The sequence below is a fragment of the Acomys minous genome (assembly GCF_964271855.1).
Source record: "Acomys minous genome assembly, chromosome: 4".
Taxonomy (NCBI): Eukaryota; Metazoa; Chordata; class Mammalia; order Rodentia; family Muridae; genus Acomys; species Acomys minous.
Genome location: NC_140486.1, coordinates 13,399,919 through 13,426,733, shown reverse-complemented (window position 1 = coordinate 13,426,733; position 26,815 = coordinate 13,399,919). Strand labels below are relative to the sequence as shown.

Genomic DNA, 26,815 nt, shown 5'->3' with positions numbered 1-26,815 from the left:
TGCTTGTGTTCTGGTTGCTTTTTCTTCTTCCTCCCTTTCTGCCTGAGTTCCTTGTTCCTAATGGGGGGGGAAGGGTCCTACTATTTGGAATTTTCTTTGATTTACCCTTGATTTACATGGCAAATAGAAAGCAGCTGTCCACTTAAGCATCTCATTCTTGAAGCCATAGTCCCCTCCAGCGTCATCTGGAAATAATGTAGCTTGTAAAACAAAGCTAAGAAGAAAAGGCAATGTTTGTTTTATGTGGGATAAATGATTTCTGTTGGGGTCCTTTAATTCGGCTATTATGAGGGTTATTAAAAAGCAGTATTACAAAAGAGGCTTAAATGAAAAGAATTTTTTTGAGCTGGTATCTTATTATTACAGTTGATTATAGTCAAAGCTACAAATGTTTTAGAAATGGCACTTTATTTTAGTTTCTCCAAATAAGACCCCAAAAACCCAGTAATCTTACTCATTGTATGAGTGGAAATTCAATCTTTTCCTTGATTGATTTAATTTCTGAAAACAAATTGTATTTGAGAATTCAGTTCTAGCTTTTTTTGCCCCATGAATTTCTGAAAAATTCTTACAAGAATAATCCTTGCAGGACTATCTGAGGATAGTCATAGGAGCGTGGAGAAGGACATGAAACGCATCAGTCCGTTAGACTCGCAGCATTATTTAAAAGTCAGTGCATTTCAAGTAAAGCCTTGGCAACTTAATGTATTCATGAGTAACTTGAGTCCGTACGGTATGAGTGTAGGGGATTCAATAATGGGAATTGGTTTACTTTGGGAAGTAGAAAAGCAAGGTCACTTTTGCTTTGACAGGTGCTAAGAGTCCAGTCTGTTATTGAACTATGTCAATTTTTCATGTATTTGTTAATACAACAGCTGCTTCCATGTAGCTACTGTTTAAGAACCACACTTCAGGGTTTAAGTGAGGGCACTTAGCATGTCCATTTAACTCGCTATAGCAGGCAGATGTGCTTATATCATACTTTAAGTAACCTGTAGTCTCTCTTGGTGTTTTCTGAGATCTTAAATGGATGTTTTGCCAAAGGACCTAAGAAGTGTGCAACGTTTCCTTTCACACACAGTCTTGCTAGGGTACTGGGCGATTAGTGTTCATCCTCTGTAAGGTCATGTTTTCAGCCTGTGTTGTTGGCTCATGATGTCATAGCAAAGTATAGATTGAGTGACTTCAACAATAAACACTTCTCACAATTTGGAGGCTGAAGTTCAAGATTGGGGTGCTAGCACAAGTGAGGTTTCAGTGTACTTAAGGGGCCTTTTGTAAGTGCCTACACTCACTCTTCTTCACGCCTCCTATCTGACAGCCCCGCCCCCTACCTGCCCACCTCCCAGAGAGGCTCTCTCTCCACTTCCTACTCAGATGGGTGTATTCATGTGAATTTGGAAAACGGGTGAAAAACCAACTAAGAGACTTTTGTTGGAAACAGTTACCTGTGAGGAGTGAAGGAGTGTGTCAGGCTGACAGGAATGAAATGATTCTCTGAGTGTTTCTTGTCCTGTGATGTAACTTAGGAACTATACCTGATTCTGAAACAACCCAACAATCAAATGAATCTCGTTGGTTAGCAACCAGACATCTAAAGGGCACTGCCCCTAGTCGACTATATCTTAATGGCACAGGTGACAAAGAGACATGACCATTTTTACTGGTGACATTTGTATAGAAGCTTTGGTTTTGTTATTTGAAGATTCACATTTGTGACTCTTAAGAAAAGGTGAGTAATTGTGACATATTTTAATTTTGTTTTCCCCACTCTCTTGGGAACCTGAGCTTCCTGGGGAAAGCATTATATACAGATGTAAAATAAAAGCAATTAAGTAAAACCTTTGATCTTGAATTTGAATAGGAGTGATCTGTATAGGTTTTTGCCTTCATATCTCTGGCCCTGTCTAGTCATTTTACATATATTCTTTGAACTCACAAAAACAGTGACCAACCCATCCAGGCAGCTTTGATCATTTCAGCAATGGCTCTTCCACTAGAAGCCAAGCCAATCTGCCCCTCATGTAGGGTGTAACACAAGGTAATAAAAGAGATTGAGGAGACTCCTCTTTGGAGAAGCATTATATCGGATAACCAACACTGAGCTTGGCTGCCTACTTACAGAAAGATGCTGCTTTGATCTCATCCGTCCCAGTTAGACACACCCACCACAAAACAAAACAAAGTACAAGCAAAAGCCCAATCTGTTCAAGCCTCTAGCTCTGCTACCAACTTAAGTATCAAACGGGCCTATTGCACAGTCTGTGCAGCCCCGTGGTAGACGTGAGGGCCCTAGAGTTTGCTTCTAACAAATACCTTTAAAACCATTCTAGAAATAGGGAAATACACAGGTGTTGCCTTTTTGTTGTTGGGTTTTGCTTTTGCTTTTGTTGCATTTGTTTTTCTGATTTGGTTTGTGTTTTGAAACAAGGTCATACTATGTATCCGAGGCTGGTCTGGAACCCACAGCAATCCTTCTGTCTCACTATTACATATTCTGTTTCTTTATTTTACATTGAGAACAGTATAAAGAATTTGAATTGACAGTTTCACAAAGGGGAACTACAAAGATGAAAACTGGAGCAAAAAACCAAACCAAACCAAACCAAAACAACAACAACAAAAAACCCACTTAAATTCTTACTTTATAAATCATTTGTGCATTTGAGTCTCAGTTTTTACCCTCTAAGAACAGATTATAGATTTAGGCATTCCTGAGTTGAAACCTGCTTATTTCTCATAACTACATTATAATAAAGAAATTCCTTAATGTAATTGTGCTTCAATTTCTACCTGAAAACAAGACAACAGTCCTGTTAATGCTCACCATAGTGGCTTCCATCTGGAGTCCCAGCACTCTAAAGGCTGAGGCAGGAGGATCGCCAGGAGTTTGAGGCCAGCCATGGCTTATGTAGCCTGAAATACATAGTAAGATCCTGCTCCCCCACACCCACCCTAAAATCCTGTTAATTACTTCTTTGTTTTTTCTCAATTACTTCTAGTAGCTGGGTTGACTAGACAACATATTATCCATGGACATGCATCTGAAACAGTCATTTATTGAAATCATGTTTCCCCACAGCACTTGGTGAACAGTCATGAGGAGACAGATGCAGGAATCCTGCCTCAAAGAAATAATAGAGTACAAAAAAAAAAGTGTGTCTCATTTAGCAAGTAAATAAATGCATAATTATAACAGACTTAGGGAAAATAGCAGGAGCATAACCCAAGAGGAATTTGAGAATTGTAATTTAGATTTAGGGACATAGATACCTCTGATATTTAAGAGACCTGCTGGATGAGTAAATAGACAATAGAACTAGCCAGGGGAAGAAGTAGGACACTATATTTAACAGCATCACAAGGGCCCTGAGACAGAAGTGGCTGGTGTGACTTCGAGCATGGCTAGCAGGGAGAGAGTAACACTGAGAGAAACTGGAGTCACAGGTGAGCGCCAGGCTTTGCCAAGCACAGTGCACTGTAAGAAGTTAGGCCGTCACCCACAGTTCAGCGTGGACTCGCTGAAGAACTCTGAGTAGTAGAGTGTCAGCCTTGACGTACCTTTGTAAAATACTGTAGGGGGAAAGGGTTTTAAAGAGTAAGAGTTGAGGCTGGTGAGAGCTGCGTGTGGTGGCAACCTCAGAGAAAGCTAAGCTGCGGGTTCTTAACTAACATGCACTGAGCGATGGTGAGAAGGTGACATCAGAGGAAAGGAAGGATCCACCCAGCCTGAGTATTTCAGCCTTTAGAAGCTGGATAGAAAACCCAGTGCAAACAAGAAGTTGTGGAGATCTCAAGCCAGGTGCAGGTGTTAGGTAGGCATGTGTGCTGCTAGTCACCTTGACACAAGCTCTGGTCATTTTGGAAAAGGGACCCTCAACTGAGAAAAACTGTCCCCACTAGACTGGCCAGTGGGCAAGCCTTTGAGGCATTTTCTTGATTGATGGTTGCTGTGGGAGGGCCCCGCTCACTATGGGCAGTACCACCCCTGGGCTAGAGATCCAGGTTCTAAGATATTTAAGAAACCAGGCTGAGCAGGCCAGTAAACAGCAATCTTCCATGGCCTCTGCATTAGCAGGTTCCTGTCCTGACTTCCCTCACAGCGGAGTGTAACCTCAGAGTTGTGAATGAAACAGTCCTTGGTTGTGCTTTATCACCACTGTAGAAACCTAACTAGAATGGCATGTCTTGAAGAATCAATTCTAAGTTGAAGATTGAGGATGAGGATGAGGATGAAAAACATATCCATTAGCTTTAGCAAAACAGGTAGCACTAGGCCACTTGGGAGGACAGCGTTTGACTAGTATTCACCGACAGCTAAATTCATGCTAAGGTCGCTTTAAGCAATAGATTAATAATGTAGTTGAAGTCTAAGAAGAGGGGGGAATAGCATTAGTTTTTTCCTCACTCTATTTTCCTTTCTTATTGTGTCTGTACTTCTGTTGCCATTGTTTTTCACCATGTTCTGTGAAGTTCTTGTATGGACTCTAATTCTAATAGGTGAGCTTGTTTAAAATACCTTTTGGGGCAAGGGAAATGGCTACAATGAAGAGCGGTCACACAGCATGAGGACATGAGTTCAGGTCCTAGAACCTATATAAAAATCAGAGCACAGTGGCTTGCTCTTGTAACCCCAGCGTTGAAGGAACTGAGAAAGAAAAAATCCCCGGGGGTGGCTGGCCAGCCGTTCTAGCCAAATCCAGGCCCAGTGAGAGACCCTGCCTCAAAAAAATAAAGATGGAGCGTGATGAAGGAAGACGCCTAACATCAACCTCAGGCTCCACAGCGCCTTACACTGACTAGCAGCCTGCACATGGTTCAAAAAAATACTCCTAAAAAGCAAGTATAAGCTGTGTTTTGGCTTTACAAATGTTTGTCATTTTCCTATCAAAATTTAGAAGAAGAAGAGACTTGGAGAACTGAGTAGCCGTCAGGAAGTGAGCACCATCTAACAAAAGACGATAGCTCCACGTGTGCATGCTCATGTGTGCTTGTGCCAACTCAAAAGCTTTACATTGTTGTTTTTCTGAGGCTTTTATCCCAGTGTCCTTACTATTATATTACTTCTGTAGAGCCTTCTGTCCGATGAGTTCAAAGCATTTACAGTCATCAAGTCACTTATTTCTTGGATTTATTGAATGGGCACCCATTGTTCAAAAGCCTGTGGGCGTAAGTACAAAGTTATAAAAGCACACAAATTAAATGTAATAGCACAGGAGTAAGAGAAAGCCTGCAGGATTGCAGCTTTGCCTGTTAGGAATGCTGTACTCTTTATAAAGAAAGAAAAGAAAAGAAAAGAAAAGAGTAAGACAGGAAAAAACCTAACAACCTAGAATTCACCCTGTCCTGAGAGCTACAGAGGGATTTGTCAAGGGAATGGCCATGACGTGCTGTTCAGAGAATCCTGGCTGGACTGTGAGGGCATCTGGAGCAGACTTCTGCACTCCTAGACCTAGGTTTTTGCTCTAGAAACAAAGCATAAGAAACCCTTGTTTCCTCCCTCTGTCTGCTATGGACATTCAGGCAAAGGGGAATTGGTTGACAGCCATTGTCTCAGAGCAACATCATAAAATGTGAGCTATGGTCTCAGTCTCCGGTTCTCAGCTTTTTAACATACATGAGTACATGTCTCCTTATGTCTTCTTTATTCAAGGGATTAGAAGAAATGCTATTTTCAGTTTGGTAAATTAGTAAAACCTTAATTCATTCTAAATAATTACTTTAAGAGAAGCAGAGCCTTGTTTCTCAGAAGTAAAAAGTCAATTAAAGATTGCAAAGTGAAGCATTCAGAAATAGCAATATGTTATTTCAGAACGAGAAGGCACATGCTAGAGGAGAGTCTAGCTGGCCTGTGCTTGGCTGTGGTGTGGGTGCTCAGGGCTGGCCCGTGCTCGGCCGTGGTGTGGGTGCTCAGGGCTGGCCCGTGCTCGGCCATGGTGTGGGTGCTCAGGGCTGGCCCGTGCTCGGCCGTGGTGTGGGTGCTCAGGGCTGGCCCGTGCTTGGCCGTGGTGTGGGTGCTCAGGGCTGGCCTGTGCTCGGCCGTGGTGTGGGTGCTCAGGGCTGGCCCGTGCTTGGCCGTGGTGTGGGTGCTCAGGGCTGGCCCATGCTTGGCCAGGGTGTGGGTGCTCAGGGCTGGCCCGTGCTTGGCCAGGGTATGAGTACTCAGGAAGGGGCCTACTACAGAAGCCACTCTGTTTCTATTTTCATACTGGTTTTCTTGAATTTCAAACTGTGATCATTAATTACATTGATGAAAAAAATTTAAGTTCAGGGGAAAGAAATATGAGTATTCAGAAGTAGACCCTCATGAGTAGCCAATGTTTGGAATTGTTTTCAAGTTTCATTTCACATGTAACCCCCAGAGTTCAGGCCATGGGAAGGATCATGATGCCCTTACTCTAGAGGACACAGTTTGATTTTTAGTTTTGGGGAGAGATTGGCACAAACTGCTGATAAATTTGTGTTCCACCATTAGGTACTTTCTTCTAGAATGTCCTTTAGCTGGAAGGCTCTGATGCCATGTGGACATTTCCTACACTTCTTCATGCAGGCCTCTCTTCTGTGTCTGTGTAACCCCCCTTCCTTACACCATGTCCCATAATTCACCACCCTCCCCACAGGACCCAGGAGTTCTACCTTTCCATAGACAATGCCCGTTCTGTATCTGCTAAGTGGCGTGTGTTACCTGGGAACATCATGATGGCTAGACAGGTGAATAAGCCGTATCACTTGCCCTGGTAACCTAGGGCTCCTAGTGAGACTTCTCCGTCAGCCCAGTTGACCCTGAACTCTGCCAAGGCCACATGGCAGAGACGCACCGAACCCTGGGCACATGTTGATTCAGTGCTGCATCACCAGAGCTCTTCCGGGCCACAAGGCAGTTTCCTCTAGCACCTGGCAGGAGAGATGGTGTCAAAGGCAGGCTGCGGCTTTTGCATGGGCAGCTCATACACTGTGGAATTTTCCCTCTGTGCTTTGGTCTGCCTTTTGGTTTCCTTATTCTTTCTGCTCAACATGTCTAATTTCTCATACCGTTTACTCAAATTTTAATAGACTTAAAGTTGAAGCCACTGAGAAGGTTGTCGTCATTCTTTAATTTTCTTTAGCATACCAGAGGTAGAGATAGCTGTGACTTTTGCATAATAACCAGCAAATTAGTCCAAATAATGTCACAACAAATTTCTTTCATATTAACCAAATGTGTAGGAAACTCTGCTTCCCAAAATGCTTACAGAGAGAGGCATTGTAAGCTAGGAGTGCTGTGGGATTGCTAAAATTGGCTTTTTACTACCATCGCCTGGCTCCTAATGTGATAGCTCAGGAAACCCAAAGTGTTTTCAGAATCAAGCCCAGAGCCTTGCTTATGCTGCCCAAGCGTCATACCACTGACTGCATATACTTAGGACTATTTTAGCTGACAATTAGTTTTATTGACAGTGAGGGGTACATGTGTGCTCATGTGGCTGTAGGGACCCAACGTCAGCCTTGAGTGTCATTCCTTATTAGTGAACCCCAGTGCTGGCATTACAAGTACAGACCACCACACCCAACCCTGGCCGGAACAGTAGAGGAGGGCACACATGTGCTGTGGTGACCATGTGGAGGTGAGAGGAGAGCTTTGTGGGTCAGTTCTCACCTTCCACCTTTACATGTGCTCTAAGGATCAAACTCAGGGCCACATGCTTACATGGCAAGCACTGTATTGTTTTCAGAATCAAGCCCGGAGCCTTGCTGCCTTGCCAGCCTCAGTGGCTTTATTGGTAAAAGCAGATTTTTCTGTAATTGTTCCTATGCATATTTAGGTCCGTGCCAAAGTTAAATGAATGACGCTCATTATGAAAAAGCCTTTCTGTCAGCCTCTCTGGCTGAGCAAGAACAATTCAGCCTGGCCGGCACGCATGTGAGGCAGCGTGCTGTCTGCCATCTCTAACTCTGGGTCTCGGGGAAGCATGGTCTGCCTCAAGCTAAACAAAAACCTGAAACTGAAAATTTCTCATGTATAAACTCATAGGACAGCTGCCCAGAGAAGTATGACATTTTCTTTTACCTGATGCTAATTTTTTTTCTTTTTCTTCATAGTCAAAGACCAGAAATTCAAGCTAAAAAAAAACCAAAATGTCTTTTGTTTTGTTTTGTTTTGTTTTGTTGCTGAAACAAGGTCTCATTGTGTATTCCAGACTTACTCAAACTCAAAATCATGCTGTTCCTGCCTCAGCCTCTTTGTGTAGGAACATCGAGCATGCACTGCCACACCCAGCCAAAAAAGTCATTTCTCCCTGGTGCACATTTCCAAAGTACTTACAGTTAGTGAGTCCTTTTTTAAATCAGACAACTCTATAACTCTGGAGTATAGACAGGCGCTACATTTCTGCTTAGCAAGAGGGTCAGTTTCCTCAGAGGTTGAAGGGGTTGTTTACCTCAGAGCTAGGCCAGATGCTCCTGGCCCAGCATCCTTCCATCTCACTAGGGAATATCTGTGAACACATACTGTTACAGAGGCCAAGCTCTAGCCTAGTGCCAGCTCTGCCCAGTCAGCTCTCAAGGCATCAGAATGAAGTAGGTCCAGGAAGAAGAGGTTTGCTTGTCACTTTGCTCCCAGCAGAAGCCATGATGCATTCTGGTAATACTTGATGGAACTAGCATTGTTTGAAACCTTGACACACTGTGGGAAACGTCATTATTATATTACTGCCTACAGCAGTCACTGTGCTTGGGTAAAAAATGCCACCTAGTGAACCCAATGGCATAGACACCAGAGCTTAAAATGTTTCTGCTCCCAGCACACTTGTTACCACAGTGTCTCCTGTGTAGTTCTTTTCTTCTCCATAATAAAATCTCTTCCTTATATTCCCAAAGCATTTGAGGGGACTGGGGCGTGGACTGTTGGTGCAGTGGTGCCATGCTTGTGTAAAGACCTGAGGTCACCCCAGCACCCACAGAAAGGCCTAGGCATGGTAACACGTGCCTCTGAGATTACTGCAGAAGTGTGGGGTCCTGGAGCTCACGGCCACATACCTTCAAGAGACCCTGTCCCCAAAAATAAGATCGAGGGCAATAGAGGCCTCCAACATTGATGTCAGGCCTCCAACATTGATGTCAGGCCTCCAACATTGATGTCAGGCCTCCAACATTGATGTCAGGCCTCCAACATTGATGTCAGGCCTCCAACATTGATGTCAGGCCTCCACACGTGTGCACAACCATGCACACAAAAGAGTTGCAGATAGCAAAGGGAGAGGCAGGGGATCTCATCCCTCTTTGCCAGTAAATTGTTACTCAGGACACTCCCAAAAGAGCTTATTCTGCATCAAAGCAGGTCTTCCTCTACCTCAGAAGGACTGCCTTCATGTTAGATAACAGTTCGCTTCCTGTTTTAATTTTAATCTTTTATTTATTGATAATTTCTACACACTTCTTCCAGGGGGAAAAAAACAGATATCTGTGCTGCCCCACCCCCACCATCCTATCACACACACACACACACACACACACACACACACACACACACACACACAGAGTTGACAGCAGTTAGCAAAAGATAGGCAGTCCCAACTGAGGATATGACGACACTACACCTGGGCCTTCTGAAGTCTGATCCTATTTAGGGGCTGGATATTCAGCTCCACCCCACCCCCAATTGATTCCACAGCATATGAGCACAAGAATGAGAATTTTAAGTTCTTAAGCATATAATCAAAGACAGTAGTTGAAAGTGGATTACGTATGTTCTCTAGGTGCATTTGAGGGCTAGAAACTGTAAACCCACCCACATTTGTGCTGGGGATAACTTGACACTACTGTGGCAAACGTTCTTTGTTAACATAAAGATCTTCAGACTCCTTTTAACATCAACTTCTGCCATAAGAAATAAAATGCAAATTTAGCACAGGGCCACCTCCTAAAGTTTCTGAGTGGTAATTGCTGGGCAATAGACAGTTCCCATGGCAACTTCAGTGAGCCCTTGCTCTAATTGTAGGTACAAACTGAGTCAGCCCCACTGCCATTGACCTTGGCTGAATTGTGGGTTATTAGTTATCTGGACAAAATGTGGGCGTTGTCCCATTCATTAGGCAACTATAACCACAGCTTTTGATCATCACAGTGGAACAGCAGGCTTTGAGTCAGGCTGTCTTCAGTTAGGGCCACCTGTATCAGTTAGGGTCACAGCATTAGACTTGCAGTATTTTTAGCATATTTCTAAACAAATTAACTGTTTAGTGTAACAGTAATATTTACGTCTTTTAAGTTCTTGGGTTAAGAGTTCAATTTTAATGGACATTTTTAGCTCCTTGAAAAGCTCAGTATATCAATGTTTTGCTCTTAAATGTTTTCTGAGTGAGTATTTGTATTGATTCTACATTTTAAAAAGATTTTATTATGCTAGTGTGTGTGTGTGTGTGTGTGTGTGAGAGAGAGAGAGAGAGAGAGAGAGAGAGAGAGAGAGAGAGAGAGAGAGAGAGAGAGATTTCTCTGTGCGTGTACATGCTAGAGGTCAGAGGCCTTAGATCCCTGAAGCTGGAGCAGAGTCTGTTGTGAACTGGCCGACATGAGGGGTGGGATCCTCTGGCAGAGCACCTGCTCACTACTCCTGGCCACCGAGCCGTCTCTAACCCTCGAGTCTGCTTTCTGTTTCCTCCCATGTCAGCACACCCTTTTTTCCTACTTCACATACTTCCAAACAGAAGCAGCTCCTGACTTGTATACTTCCTTTTCTAAGTCTAGCATTATGATCATAACTTTCTCCTCCCACCGACTGTGCTCACACAAGTAGACTGACTCCTGCCGCTTCCAAGGTCCTTGAAAACTACCCACATTGTAGCTTTTATCCCAATGGTGAACCTGGTCTGCATCACCATATTGAGTGTGCTGATGACACTGGTTCTTACTTTTACTTTTGAATGAATTTTACCAGATTTTAAAGTCATAATTATGTTTGTGATTTAAGAGAGAACTCAGTGAAATGGCGCAGCAGGTTAAGGTGCTTGTGGCCAAGTCCGATACCTGAGGTCAGAAGCCACATGGTGGAAGGAGAGAAATCCCTCCTACAAGTTGTCCCCTGGCCCCCATGCTCACACCATGGCATGCCCCCCATGTACACATGAAATAAATGAATAAGCAAACTGTCTTTTGGTCTAGTGTTCTAGAGCACAGGCTGCTCTTCTAGAGGACCTGGCTTCAGTTCCCAAAGCCCACATGGCGGCTCACAGCCATCGGTTACTCCAGTTCTAGAGGCTGCAGCACCTTCTTCTGGCCTCCGAGGGCACAACGCATGCATGTGGTACACATAAATACATGCGGGCAAAAGACTCATGCACATAAACATAAGTAAATAAATCACATTAGTGCCTCTGTAGCCTTGTATATTCTCTATATAAACATTTACTTTTTTTTCCTTTTGCTAAAATATTTTATAGTAAATCCTGGACTTTTATCTATATAAGCTCCAAAAATAGTGTAATTTTCTTTTATAATCTCACACCATTATCGCATCCAACAAAAGCAGTAATATTCCCAAGGCATAATCTCATGTAGCATAATCATATTTCTCCTGAATTCTCAGAAATGGCTGTTGGCAATATGTTAAATTAGAATTAGAATTCACACATTTGGTTGTTGTGTCTCCTAAGACTTTTTAAATTAGAGCAATCTACTTCCTTTTCTTTCCCAGCCATTATCATATTGCAGAAGCCAAACCACTAGTACAGACTCTTCCCTAGTCTAAGCATGGTTGGTTTGGTTGTTGTGGTTGTGGTTTAGTTTGGTTTTGGTTTTTTGGAGGGGGGATATCTCCTGTGGCCCTCTTCTAATTTGTTCTCTGGCCCTCAATGCTTAGTGGAAATGGGCATTTGTACTAAAGGCTTGCATAAATTCAGACAGATTCATCTTTCTTGGCAAGAGTTCTTCACAGGGGTCCAGCTTGCTTCCCACACCAGACGGAACAGTTCCCTTTAGTCCTGTTCTGTGGTGGAGACTAGATTGGTTTCCCCAAGCTACAAAGGTGAAGCCTGGCGCCCACCCTGACTGGGCCCTAAGGAGGTGGTCAGGAGTAAAAGAGAGCATAGGGCATCTGGTAGGGCTGGTGGCCTTCCAGGAAGAGGAAAACACCCAACTCCCCTGCCTTTTGCTTATCACAGAGGAAGCTCCATGGGGACACCTGAGAAGGTGGCTGTCTCCGTGGGAACACCTGAGAAGGTGGCTGTCTCTGTGGGAACACCTGGGAAGGCGGCTGTCTCTGTGGGAACACCTGGGAAGGCGGCTGTCTCCGTGGGAACACCTGAGAAGGTGGCTGTCTCTGTGGGAACACCTGGGAAGGCGGCTGTCTCTGTGGGAACACCTGGGAAGGCGGCTGTCTCTGTGGGAACACCTGGGAAGGCGGCTGTCTCTGTGGGAACACCTGGGAAGGCGGCTGTCTCCAGGCTTGGAGGCTGGAGTTGTCCCTGTATCTGTCTATGTCTTTGTCTCCCATCTCCGCAGTTGCGTGCCAGAGAACTTCTTTTTTCTCATCAGCACTGTGTATAAAAACAAGTGCTGCTTTCATTTCCTAATCCGTACACTTGGGTTCTTACCATTATTTTATCCCCTCCCACTGTTTTTCGATTTATATTTTGCTTACTCTCTGATTTTACTATTTATGAATGACCATACAGTTTTGCATTTTTGTGGGGCCCAACTGTTATGTGCACTTTGTGGAGGACCCGAGTCTGGCTGCCGGAAGCTTACAGCCACTGGTAATTCCATCTAGTGCCTCCTTGGACACCTGCACTCACATGCACATATCCACACAGACACCAACTAAAAAGTCGGTTTTCTCTTGGTTTTTTAATTCTTTGAGACAGGGTCTCACTGTGTAATCATGGCTGGCATGAAACTTGCTGTGTAGTCAGGCTAGCCTCAGACTCTCAGTGATCTGCCTGACAAGGAAAACTAAGTTTTAATTAAGAGACTGAATTTTTATTTTTCATTATTGTATTTATTTGCATGTACATGCATGCATGCATGTCTGTGCGTGTGTGTGTGTATGTGTGTGTGTGTGTGTGTGTGTGTGTGAGAGAGAGAGAGAGAGAGAGAGAGAGAGAGAGAGAGAGAGAGAGAGAGAGAGAGAGAGAGAGAGAGAGCATGCACACACAAGCACATACACGCCACAGAGCATGTGTGCATGTCAGAGGACAAGTCTTAGGAGTCCATTCTCTCCTGCGGCCTTGTGGGATCCATGACTCAAACTCACGTCGTGGGGCCTGGCCTGCATGTAATTACCTCACGACACTCTGCCGCCGTCCTGGTGGCATTTTTCTGTAACTACACCTTTGGTTGCAACCCCTTCAGGACCAGTTACATTTCACTGTGAGCTATTCATTTATTTTTAGTGATTTCTAAGGTCTCTTCATCTGCTCTTCATTCTTTATGACATGTTTCTAATGTTTTTCTCTGTTGACATTAATCTTTGTCCCATATATGGAGCCCCTGGTTTCATTTAATTAAGTTCCCTTTTCATTCAGAACTGTTTTTCTTTTAAGGATTTTGAGGTCATACACAACTCCTTCCTATCTCTCTATGAAGATTATGTAAATAGATTTCCCTTTTTTTCCTATCCATTTTATTTTATTTTATTTGGGCTGAGTTGATGGCTCAGCAGTAAGAGCACTGGCTGCCCTTCCAGAGGACCCAGGTTCAGTTCCCATCACTGATGTGGCACTTGACAGCTGTCTGTGACCCTGACACTCTCCTCTGAGCTTCATGGGCACCAGGCACACATGCAGGCAAACACTCATAAACGTAAATAAAATTAAAATTGGGGAAGGGGACATTTTAAATTCATTTTGAACTTTAAGTCTTTATATTCTATCTATCTTTTGTTGGATAATGGATTAGCAATATTTCCTTAATGTTTCTGGTGATTCTGTTTTTCTGCTTGATTGCTTCTCAGGTAGGCTGGCTTCAGTACCCTTCCCTCTGGCAGGAAACCGAGTCTCATGTATGGAGTGTTCCTAGGTCCTTGCTGCCTTTCTCTTCTTCTGTGCTGCCACTTTTGATCACTAGAGTGGCTTTGCTTCTATGGTAGAGGTATCCTCCCTGGCTTCAGCCACAGTCGGGGCTCCTCCTGTCTCCTCTCCATCTTGTGCCCTTCACACTGGCTGTGCCGGAGTGCAACACCCCTGAACCTCTGTCTCAGTGCACTTCCGGTGCACTGCATGTCTTCCTAGGGCTGCTCCCATGTGACTACATGAAGTCCCCGGTGCTTTTCAGCCAGCCATAAAAGATTCAAATAGTCCTTGGGCCATTTCACAGTGGGAAGACCTGCAGGCCCCGAGCTCACCCTGCTGACCTGAGACCTGAGTGCTCTAGCTTGTCTCTTTTCCAGACTCTCCTGCTTTCGCAGGTCAAGCTGGACTGAAAGCCCACCCATGCTGTGTTCCCTTCCAGGGCTGGGCTTTCTATACATGTCCTCCCCTCCTCCTCCCCCCTCTCCTACAGCCTCTGCAGGTCTCAGCCTATTCATAAAACATATTCATCATAACAGCTACTGCAGCAAGCCCTTTTTACCCCCTAGGCAAGACAGAAAATGTTTCAAATCTATCGTTCAGTCTTCACGTCTTGTGAAACAGGCAGGACTCTCATCTTTCAGAAGGAGCAGCTGCAGCATGAAGGTTCCGTGGATTACCTAAGAACACATAGCTACTTAAACAAGGGGTTCAGAGTAGTCGGCCTAACTTTAGACTTGTGTCATTCTGCTGACCCCATCCCTGGCCAGCCCCACCCTAGCACCCTGAGATTCTGCCCTAATGGACATTTCTAAGCGGCCACCAGAGTGAGGCTGTGTCTGGATCAGCACTCCAGCTCCCTATGCTGCCTGTGTTGTCCGAGTCACTGTGCTTGCACACTATCGTTGGATGCTGGCCACTGGACCCAAGACAGCAGAAATTGAAACCTTGCGGCAGTTAGGCTTGTGAGTGGGCACAGCTCTGCTGTGATCTGGCTCCCTTAAAGACTGCAGACTGACCTTGGGATTTGTATCTGCAGTGTGCCGCCTGCCTCACAGTCTCCTACAAGTTTCTCTATGCCTGAAAAAGGAAGGACTAGGGTGTCAGCAGTTTTGTTTTGGCTTGTTTGTTTGTTTGTTTTTCAGTGTTCCTTTGTGTGATCCTGTCTTTCAGCTGTCTCTGCAGTGGCCTTGAAAGGACTTCTTTACTCTCCTGATCCCTGTATGTTTCTGGGTTGTAGAGGTGGAGTTTTCTACCTTCCTCCCTCATGTATATAGAGTATTGAACCCTCCTGCCTTCCTACCTGAAATCCCAGTGTTGATGGGTCCTTTTGTCTTGTTGGTTTCTATTCATATACCAGCATAAATGGATGTTGCTTGTGTCCTGGTGGTAAGAGAGGTATCCTCTGTCAAATCTGGAGGCTGAGTGGGTTGGGCTTGCCTCTCCCTGGAAGCAGTGGAAGTTCGCCCATGTTCTGTCGGCCCGAAGGATTTGCTGCCTGGGTTCTGCATAGCTTTAGAGAAGGATGCATGCCCCCTCCGCTGCACTAGGGGCCTGACCTTCCAGCCTACCTGGCGGCCATACCTAGCCGACTGAGTTCCTGTGGAGGCCCCATTCTGCACCAGCCCCCCCTGCGCCCCCCCCCCCATGAGAAGGTGCTAGGTCTACATCTCTCCCTGCAGGGGCCAGGTTCTCAGTGCGATCCGTCTTATCAGGTTGACTCAAAAGTCTTCCCCCTGGTGTAGGACAACGACAGACAGAAAACGATCTGGCTTTTCTGATGATAAAGTAAGGGAGGCATTCCACACCCTAAGCAGGAACCCAAGGCCGAGTCCCTGCAGTGTTCTCCTCCACCACACCCCCTTCACCTCAGAGAACCCACTTGAAGGAACTGAGGCTCAAGAAAGTGACTTGCCTAAGTGCCCAGCAAGCCGAACTAGAAGCCAGCCTTAAGCTGCCCCAGCTGAGCAGCACTCTGGTGCCCTCGTTCTCAGCGTCAGTGTCAGATTCAGGGAGCAGCTGTCTGGCACTTAGGCTGTGCACGTTTACGCCTCAGACCGCTGGGGTTCGGTTCTTTCCAAAGCTACCAGTGACCAGTCAACATGGTGGAAGAATCAGAAGCAAAAATTTAATTTATTGGTTTGAGGTCACTGTGGGGATTTCTTTATGTTAATCATATTTTTGGTAACTAATAAAATTTGCTTTTTGTGTTGAATAATTTTCACATTTTTATGGAGGCTTAGAGTTGAGTGAGAAGGGATTTTTAAAAAAGATTTGCTCATTTTTATTTATTTATTTAATGTATATTAGTGTTCTATCTGTATGTACACCTGCATGTCAGAAAAGGGCATCAGATCACATTATAGATAGTTGTGAGCCACCACGTGGTTACTAACAATTAAACTCAGGACCTCTGGAAGAGCAAGGAGTGCTCTTAACCGCTGAGCCTTCTCTCCAGCCCGTGAAAAGGGATTTTAAAAATCACATAAAGCAGCCAGGTATGGTGACACATGCTTTTAATCCCAGCATTTAGGAGGCAGAGGCAGGCAGATCGATGTGAGTTCAAGGCCAACCTACTCTACAAAGGGAGTCCCAGGACAGCCAATGCTATATAGGAAAAAAACCCTGTCTCGAAAAACCAAAAAATAAAAATAAAAATAAATTATATAAAGCTTTTATTTTGTAAACACCTAACTTAGCTGACTCAGCAGAAGTTACTGGGCTGGTGAGCGTGAGGATGTGGCTCTGGGCCTCACAGAATGACAGGAGGCTTAGGAAGACAGACAGAGGGGCTTTGGAGTTGTTCATTCGTTCATTTGTTTGTTTTAGGGCAAGGCACATCTTTCCTGGGTGGTGTGTTTTACTGGGATTTATTCAAGATTTTACTTTCCATAGGATATGGAAGGGTGTTTCTTAAGAATGAAAATGCATGCTGCTTCTGAAGGTGAAGGCATGAATTGTCAGAACGGCGTATGCATGCCGCAGCCGCCCCAGAAGCCTCGGGAAGGTGGCCAGCTCTGCTCTGAATGGCACCCAGGGCTGCTGGGGCTTGAAGGACAGAGAAGCCACTGCAGCTGCCAGTCAGGGCAAAGCTGCCCCAGGCTGCGCTCTAGTCCCAGGACAGCCCTCCCTCCAGCTCACGCTCTACAGCATAGCTGGTGCTCATTCAGAACATTTCTTTTTGTGTGAATTGTCTGGCTGGTTTCCCGTTATGGGAAACTATGTGAAGTTAGCCAATGTCTCCTAGTGGCCACAGTTATCTGCCACCAATGCCAGTACAACTGCAGTGTGATGTAATCAGTGCTCCCAGGGTTCTAGCTGGGGCCTGCAGGCCACACTCACACTGTGTCCAAGAAAGAGTGAGGAAGACCACAGGGTCCCGCATTCCCACACAAGCGCGCACACCAGAGCCCTGTGCCCACTCCACAGGGTCCCGCATTCCCACACAAGCGCGCACACCAGAGCCCTGTGCCCACTCCACAGGGTCCCGCATTCCCACACAAGCGCGCACACCAGAGCCCTGCACCCACTCCACCTGCTCCTCATGCTTGAATTAAGTTACCTATAGTCTCCTTCAGCCCCAGAGTCTATCCTTGCGCTATGTTGTATGTAATATAAAGCCAGTTCTTTCTGCCACAGGCTGGCTGTTTGGGGACAGATCCAGTTCTGGCTAGAAGTAACACGGCCTCAAACCTTGTTAGAGTGTGTGCCAGTGAATTAACAACAGAAAGATAACAGGAGTCTGTCACCCAAACATTGCCTTTGAAGGCTGGGGAGCCGTGCCTATGCATTTCCTCCGCTCCCCGCCTTTGGCAAAGTCCCATTAATTTTGTTGAAGGTTTTATTTTCTGCTGAAAATGCAGGAAATTTAGACAACTTTCTTGGAATCCCCCCAAAACTAATACAAACAAGATACATATGCTTCTCTTAAGGAAACTAAAAATAAATGATTTGAAACTGTATAAATTCCCTCTTAAAAGGAAAAGGAAGTTTATAAAATGAGAAGCAACTCTGAGCATTGTTAACTGGGTAAAATATTCCCACAACCACCAACTTAGCCATCGATATTGAGTTACTACTTAACATGGGGTTTTCAGGCTTTCGCTCCTTCATGTACAGTCAGAAGTGCCTGAGACTGGGATTGTTGACTCAGGATCCTTGTTTCTACACTGGAATAGTGCACACTTGAGCACATGGTGTGTGTAAACACACACACACACACATACACACACACACACACACACACACACCCTTGGCTTGCTGACTTGGTCTGGCTCCATTCCTATCAGGCAAACTGCATGTACTAAAAAGAGTGGGGTGTGAATCAAAAAGGCACATATTTTGTTCTGAATACTTGATTGCTCTATCCATGAGCCATCATGGTAGAGCCATCACATGGGCTTTTGTTTTTGAGATAGGGATTTCTCCTATAGCTCATACTACCCTAGATTGGGAGATCTTCCTGCCTCTGCCCTGAGTATTGTTTTGTTTTATCTTTGTTTTTCTGAGATAGGGTCTGGAACTTGGCTGGAAATCTCTGTGTAGTATGTAGACCAGGCTGGCCTTGAACTCACAGAGAGCCTCCTGAGTGCAGGGATTAAAAACATATGCAAGCACACCTGATTATCTTTCTTAGTTTTAAATGAGCCAAAGTTTGCTTTCATTATTTTATTTTAAGAATTTGTTTTAAATGTGTATGAGTGTTTACCTGAATACGTGTTGGATGCCCAGAACTGGAGTAACAGTTGACTGTGAGCCTCTATGTGGATTCTCAGAACGGGACCCAGGTCTTCTTTGGGAGCAGCAAGGGCTCTGAACCACTGAGCCGTCTGTCTCTGGAGCCCCATACTTCATAAAATGTTAACTGGTCCCTTAGGGAATATTGTATAGAAAACTGATTTACACTGTATAATGAAACAAGCTTTATAAAGGTAATACATTTTGGTTTTTGTTTTGTTTTAAGTAACCATGTTCCCTCTATTCTCTCAATTTGTTTTGCCACAGATGCAATTTGGCTGGCTATGGGGCTGGTGGTCAAGTTGACATGCTTGCATACATCTAAATCCCAACACTCTCTTGATTTGAGGCTAGCTTGGTCTTCAGAGAGAATTCCAGGACAGCCAGGAGCACAGAGAGAAACCCTGTCTTGGAAAAAAAAAGTCTAAGAAATGTGATTTCTGAATTCTTTGCCTTTTTATTTTTCTCATTTAGTAGTAATATCTAAAGTGAAGATGTGTTTTGTCTCTTTTAAGTACATGAAAGTCTCCAAGTTCCCACCTTGGAAAGTAGTCACATACTTATCTTGGAATCCCCCACTCCACCCCATGTTGCAGTTTTAAGGGCTTTGCAGATGCTACTGAATCAGAACTTCGTGCAAAAAATACCTAGTAGGGGGCTGAGCTCATGCTCAGCGTGCTCCCGCCCTGGAATTCAAGCCCCAGCACATTGTTTAAAGATCAAGTCTTGCAGAGCAGTATGACTAAATAGCCTTTTAGATCTATCTAAAGTAAGTCCTCGGGTTTAGGTAGTGCTGTCATTAAAAAAGAAGCACTCCAATTAATTAAGTTCATTCTAATTTCTTATCCTTTTACAAGTAGTGATTATTGCCTAACAATGCTTTTTAGAAATGAAACAAAAAGGATTTTATTGGTTTCCTGTCATGTATTATGGGTGCCTACCTCAGAATGCAGTCAAAGTAGCAACTTGATAGTGCCAATTAAATTGCAGGTTATATGTATTGGGACAGTGTTTCTTGGAAATTAGAATTAACCAAAGTTTGATACTTTTGTTTTTAGCAAATCTGAATTCCCCTGGCATGCAATTTGCCCTGATTATCTCATGATCTGCCTGGTGCCTGGAAGCTTCGTGATCTTCCAGCAGGGGTGCACAGACCCATGGAGTAGTTTCTAGGAAACAACACAGTAGGAACTCTGGCTGTTTCTTAAAGGATAATTAAAGTGGTTAGCAAAGAACTGTTGCCACTTAAAATGGAAATGAACGGGTAGCCGGAACTGTGTGTTGTGTATTCGAGAACAGGCTAGTTGACCACTGGGATGAACATGAGGGAGGGAGGGAGTCTAGCACTGCAGCAGCCTGGGCGCCAGCAGCTTTGGAGCTCACGTTAGAATCACATTGTAGGCTTCCTAACTCAGGACTGAGCTGAAGAATTACCACATTAATAAAATGATGTATATGGAAGTTCTTGGTACAATTTTAGGGCCATAATTAAAACCAATCTATGCAGATACCTGACTTCAAGGCAACCTCAATTATTTCTCAAGAATTAGTACCTTTGAGAAGCCTTGTGGGGATAACTCTAATTGACATCCAGCTGGTGCAGCTCACATCTAGTAGTACTAATGGTGTACACTCGTTAAGTATTTAGGAGTTCAGTCAGGGTGTGATCAAGAAGAAAAACAGACCCTATCTCATGTGCTCTGATTGAGAGTCAACTTAATATTGAAACTTTAATAATGTAAATTATTTATAATATTATATGTTAAAAGAGATATTGATAGAAAGTTATTATGGTCTGTGACTCATTCTAAGTTAAGCTTGAACTTTTAAATTATACATAATTTCTCATTTTTGTTTCCTAATCAATATACAACGTTGAAATCCAAAAATTGTCTTATAATCCAGTAAAATTTGATAACCTGTAAAATATATTTACTCTGTTCCCCTTAACTGTATTTCCAATTAATCTAAATAACGACAGAAACTGTATTTTCTTGCCACTTACTTTATATATCTGCAGCTAAACTGTAATACATTAAAAGAGGGCATAAGAGTTTAGCAGAGATCCAGACTTGCTGGTACATTCCTTTAATCCCAGCACTTGGGAGACAGAGGCAGTTGGATCTCTGTAAATCCCAGGCCAGCCTGGGCTGTATTGCAGGTCCCATGCCAGCAAAGACTATATAATAGAAATGCCCTATCTCAAGAGGGAGGAAAAAAAACTTACCAGAGAAGGCCAGCCTGGGCTGTATTGCAGGTCCCATGCCAGCAAAGGGCCTATCTTAAGGGGGGAAAAAAAAACTTACCAGAGAAACAGTATCAGAAAAGTTAAGTAGAACACCTAGTAACTCCTTTAAAAGTGAGAATATTAGTATAATTCTGAAAGATCCTTTTGCCATATTGAAGCAAAGTAAACACTGATACACATCTACAGGCCGGCAGAGTGTGCCTAGGCCCCACATCTGAGAGGAGGAGGCATAGAGACAACGCCAGCCTTATGACATAGTTAATTCAAGGCCACCCTGGGCAACCAGAAACCCTGTCTTTAAAAATGCTAATATGGAGCCTGGCATGGTGGTGTACACCTGTAATCCCAGCACTCGGGAGGCAGAGGCAGGTGGCTCTCTGTGAGTTTGAGGCCAGCCTAGTCTACCAAATAAGTCCAGGACAGAGAAACCCTATCTCGAAGGAAAAAAAAAAAAAAAAGACTAATGCAGGGCATGCTCATTGACTTTGACATATTAAAGTTTCTGCTTTGTATTTCTCTGACTTGTGTTTTAGCTTGAGTTTAAGTGAGCAAGTTCCAATTGTTTTGGCAAATTACTTAAATATTGGGATAAACAAAGCTATCGGCACATAGTAATCTCAGAAATGTGAATTTAATATATCAGGACTTACAATTTACTAGGTTGATATGTAAAATATTCATTAGCATAAAATTCAGAAATTTGGCATCTTGGCATGCTCCTGAAGTCATTAACTATCACATCAGGTCTTTCTAAAATGACCTCAGAAATTTCTGAAACTCATTTCTCCTCTAAGTAGGAAGGTAGGGCAGCTAAATGAACATTCTGTAAATGTTATCATTTACCAAGCTGGAGGCTGATCTCCCCCTTTGCTCTGAAAACATAAACTTACAGATGATTATAACATAAAGGAATTTAAAATACAAAGCTATGCTCCCCCTCCCCCCCCAAAAAAAAAACGAGCCCGAGAAGAGCAAGCAGCTTCAGTGGGGAACAGAAAGACTGACGAGCGATCACGCCCAGACCCATGCTGGGAAGAACTAGGCAGCTGGCTCAGCCTTGCTAGTTGCTACCTTTGAGTTTTGCTGTCTTACAGTCACTTCACAGTCAGGTCCCAAAAGACTGTTGTCTTAATTACTGTTCTTATCACAAATTCCTGAGCAGCCTTTTCCCCCTGCCCCCTCACCAAAAACAAACAAACAACAACAATAACAACAACAAAAACAGTTTAAGGAAAGAATAGTTTGTTTGGCTCACAGTTCAGAAGAAGACAGTCCTTTCGTGGGAAACAGGGTGGCAGAGCATGAGGTGGCCTGTCACATTGTAGCCTCAGGTGGAGAGCAAAGAATGCAGGGACTCAGCTCACTTTCCCCATTTTCCTTTTTACCCGATCTCTGGCCCCAGACCAGGGACACTGCTCCCCACATTCAGGAATAAACCGTTAAACCTCTCTGGAAATTCCTTCAAAGACATATCTAGAGGTCTGTTTCCCGGGTGGTTCCAAATCCACGCAGACTGATGCTGGGGGTGAACCATCACAACGTGAACTCTGAGAACCCGTGACAGAACCACAGCAGTGCATCTGTAAACATAAGGTCGAGGGGCAGCACAGCGAACCACGAGGTCATGCTGATGTGAGGACTGTTGCTGGAGTAGCTCAGGTATTAGGAGCGTGCTGCGCGGGAGCACTAATGATTCAGGCAGAGAACACAGGTCAGCATCTGAGAGTGGGAGCAAGGCGGGCTCCACATTTCCCTTTATACTAAGGTAGAACTCTCTTAGCTCCCATCCCTTTGTAACTAATGAACCTCATTCTAAAGTTCTTGACAAATATCTTAAAGGGCATTCCTGCGTAATCTTCCAGTGCTGTTGGACTTGTCGGTGGGCACTTGTACTTCGGTGACTTCTGTGGGAGGAAACAACACTGACTCCTTGTTGGGATTTCTTTGTTCACAAGGCGCAGGACCTCAGTGTCATTGAAGAAGTGATTCGGATGATGTTGGAGATCATCAACTCCTGCCTGACAAACTCTCTACACCACAACCCAAACTTGGTGTACGCCTTGCTCTATAAACGTGACCTCTTTGAGCAATTCCGAACTCACCCTTCCTTCCAAGACATAATGCAGAACATCGATCTGGTGAGTGCATAAGACCCACTGTGTACCCCGAGTGCCATAAGACCCACTGTGTACCCCGAGTGCCATAAGACCCACTGTGTGCCCGAACTGTCCTCGAGCTCAGGCCCATCCTCTTGCCCCCTCCCCCGAAGCACTGGGACTTACAGGAACGGCCACCGCACCCATCCTGATCCCTTTTTAAGTAGTAAAGGTGACAGAGTTCAGCTTCGCAAACCATGGTGAGAAGTGTCTACCAACAGTGAATCCCTTTGAACGTGAACTGTATTCACACTTGCTTGCACTAACAGTTGTGTTGTACCTGAGCGTGTGCTTTGCTCCTTTCTCCCCTCAGGCCCCTGCTGCCTGCTGCAGCCACTGTGTGCTGATGCTCCTGAGCAGCTGGGGTGGCCTTGTGGAAGGTTCTTCTCTGTTCTCCTTTTATCTGGCTGCTTCCTGTGCACTCCTCTTGCTGTTCTCTGTGTTGGTAGAGCGTATATACCACAGAAGCTTGCTGGGGAAGCTTGATATTGATATTAATACACTTGTAGAGTGTGATATTTCAGAAGACTTAACACCATGCCCGGTGACAGTCCTCCCACCTCTCAGCTACTGCTCCAGCTCCCTCCCTGCCGTGCAGGTCATGGACTATAATCCCTTGAAGCCATTTATAAGTGAGCTTGATCATGGTGTCTTGTCACAGCAGTAGAAAAGTAACCTAAGGCAGCGAGCAAAGATGCTTTCCCATAACCTCAGGCCCTCACATACATGTGTTCACTCATGCAAACATACATATACGCACATGAAAATGAGGGAGTGTATAGTGATCAAATGTTCTCCAACATGTATCTTTTCTTTATCTTGAGGCCACTCATAGTCTTCATCTTTAGATATTTTGAAATACATTTTTTAAATATTTTAATTTCTGATGTATAAACATATCTTTATCTTTTGTATGTATGTGTTTGTGTGTATGTGAGAGCAGGCACGTGTGTGCCATAGTCAACATCTCAGGGGCTAGTTCTGCCTTATTTGAAACAGGGTTTCTCTTTCACCAGCGTGTATCACGGGCCACCTGACCCGCAGCCTTACAGGCTTCTCCTGTCTCCTCCGCCTGCCGTCTTACCAGGGCAGCCCTGGCCTTACCGACGTGCGCCACCGTGCCCAGCTCCATGTGTCCTCTGAGAGTCTAAACTCAGATCCTCACCCACTGAGCCGTCTTTACAGCCCTGAAATGTTTTGTTCTATCGTTTCTCTCTAGGATTTTTGGTCTCTTCATCCTTTACTTGTGAAATGTCACGGTTTTCTGTACCTTGCTTGTCATTAGTCCCTTTTAGACTAAGGGCTCGTGTTCGTTGGTATCAAGTTTGGGGGGAAGTTATTTTTCCCCTGCTGCTTCTCTAGGAGCCCCTTGTTCTTGGGAGCCTTCTCTTATCAGATCTTTAAACATTGTTTCTCAAGGCTACTCATTGCTCTCAGTAAGAGTCCGGCTCCCGGCAGCGCTCCCTCAGCCTGTCTGCAGGGCTTGAAGGCTGGGTCAGGAGGCGGGAATTCCCTAGGGAGCAGGGAATGGCTTCTCAGCGGACACCTCTTGGTTTTGTGATGACACCTGGATATGTGCGGAGTTTCTCATCAGGCTTTTGATATTTAATATTTTCTTTATCCTTAAAAGGCAGTTTACTAAATTAGGCTCCTGTTCCCTCCCATAACCGGGTGAAGATGGGTGCGTACTGAGCCAAAGCCAGCTTGGGCCTTTACTCCCCTCCATTCTAGACTCTTACTGCACACGCTGCGGGGTGCTCTGCAACCCTCAGAGTATCTGTGAATGAACCATCATTTTGCTTTCCAGTAAAGTGGTACAGACCTCTGATCCCTGGAATCAGAAGGCTGAAGCACAGCGTCGTGAGTTCAAGGGCTAGCCTCAGAAACATTAGGAGACCCTGGGCTAGCCTCAGAAACATTAGGAGATCCTGGAGACACGAGGAGGGGAGCAGCACAAACAAATGAACAGCGCTTTACTGGCAGTTCAGTTCCTGTTTCCTGTGTCCCTCGGGGTTGCAGCTAGAGCAGAGCATGGAGCAGCCCCCCCCCCCACACTTGTGTCTGCTATCACACGGCTGTGCGCCCCAGCAGTAGGCGTTCCTGTGTAGCTGCCACCGCTGCAGCATGATGCAGAAGCCGACACACATGCTTGTCTCTTCAACTGAGACTTGACATTCTAGGCAGTTCTTCAAGTCCTCGCCGCTATGAACCAGTGTTCCACGTAGACTTGTTGGTATTTGCATGTACGAGAACCTCCTCGAGTCATATCTCAAACGCTTCTTTTCCGGAGTGCAGAGGGAGCAGCAGGCAGTGTTGGTCAGCATGCAGGAAGACTTGGGTTTGAGCTCAGCTCTTGGTTGGGAGCACAAAAATATTTTTCTAGTTCCAAATCCTCCTCCTCAACTCTGGATTTAATTTTCATAAAGTCCTTTGATTTATTTTTTATGTATATGGATGTTTTGGCTATGTGCGTATATGTGTACCACAAGCACACAGTGCCCAAGGGAGCCAGAAGAGCAGCTCGCATCCCTAGGACTAGACTTAGAGTTGGTTGGGAGCTGCCCTAACCACTGAGCGATTTCTCTTTCTCATAAACTACGTTTAAAAGTGAGGGATATTAGTATCAATAAAATCATGAAATAAATTATTACGAAAGGGATGCCCATCTCAAGTTGTCCCTGCCTTCTTTAATAAGGTGTTTTTTGAAAACTATAGACTGTGGTTTCTAGCTTAAGGTTTTATGTTAATTGCTTGCTTTGGTAGAAGAGTTCGAACACCAGGGATGGGAGCCATGCACCCCAGCTGGGATCCTAACTCTCAGGAAAAGGTACCCAGGCCAGACCCAGGCACTCCACCTCATCCTCTGCACAGCCCGCTCTTAAGGACTAGACTGTTGGGTGGAATTGCTCTTTGCTGGGAAAGCAGCTTTGTAGAGCAGAATTCATCTGACAAGTTTATTTCTGGTTCTCATTTGTACCCTTTTTGGACGTGAAACACTTACATTTAAGAATCAGGATGCTCAGGAGTTAAAGGGCCAACAAAACCCTTTCTCAGTGCGCATTAGAAGCTGTGTGAAGCTGTTCAGACTCAGCCCCCTGGAAAGCTAATGAAGGTTGATTGTTTGCTGTGTCACCAAGCAACCCCACTACCGCGTACAGAGCTATGATAATATGACATTTGATTGACAAGCTGAATCTGTACCAGGAAAAACTGTAAATACCCAGTGAGAAGAAAAAGTTTGGGGCTTTTAAAGGTAAGAGATCTCATGACCAAGTATGTCCTTTGTAGGGACCCAGAGGCTTAAACTGTCACAGAGTGTTGGCTTCTCTTGGGCATGTGTTTCCTAAGCTGGGATGACGGCTGCATCCACCCACTGTAGTCTGATTCTCTTGCATCAGAGGGGACATCTGTCATTGAGGGGACAAAGATTATTGGTGAAGCTGCTGCAAGGGCCTGATGGCACAAGTTTGTGGTCACAGCTTCTCAAGAGGCTTAGGCAGAAGGATGGCAAGTTCAAGGCCTGCCTGCATGAAGAGAGGATCCTCCATGACTGTGCTGTCGGTTTGCTGTCTTCTGTCCTTTTATCCTTTTCAATCAATAGAAGGCCAATTGTGGCCTTTTATGCTTGGAACACTTTGATGTATGCCTACAAGCATCACCCAAGAATGGATATTTCAATGGTGAAGTCGTCTTTT

General features: G+C 44.7%; 1 protein-coding gene across 3 annotated transcripts in view; it reads left to right on the top strand.

Moving 5' to 3' along the window:
- DYM (dymeclin) overlaps nucleotides 1–26,815 on the top strand; it is a 272,781-nt gene that overhangs the window by 182,078 nt on the left and 63,888 nt on the right. For all 3 annotated transcript variants that reach the window (XM_084781008.1, XM_084781006.1, XM_084781007.1), the window contains one exon: nucleotides 22,920–23,102. In XM_084781008.1, the coding sequence (XP_084637134.1) occupies nucleotides 22,920–23,102 (183 nt within the window). The remainder of the gene's footprint in view (nucleotides 1–22,919; nucleotides 23,103–26,815) is intronic.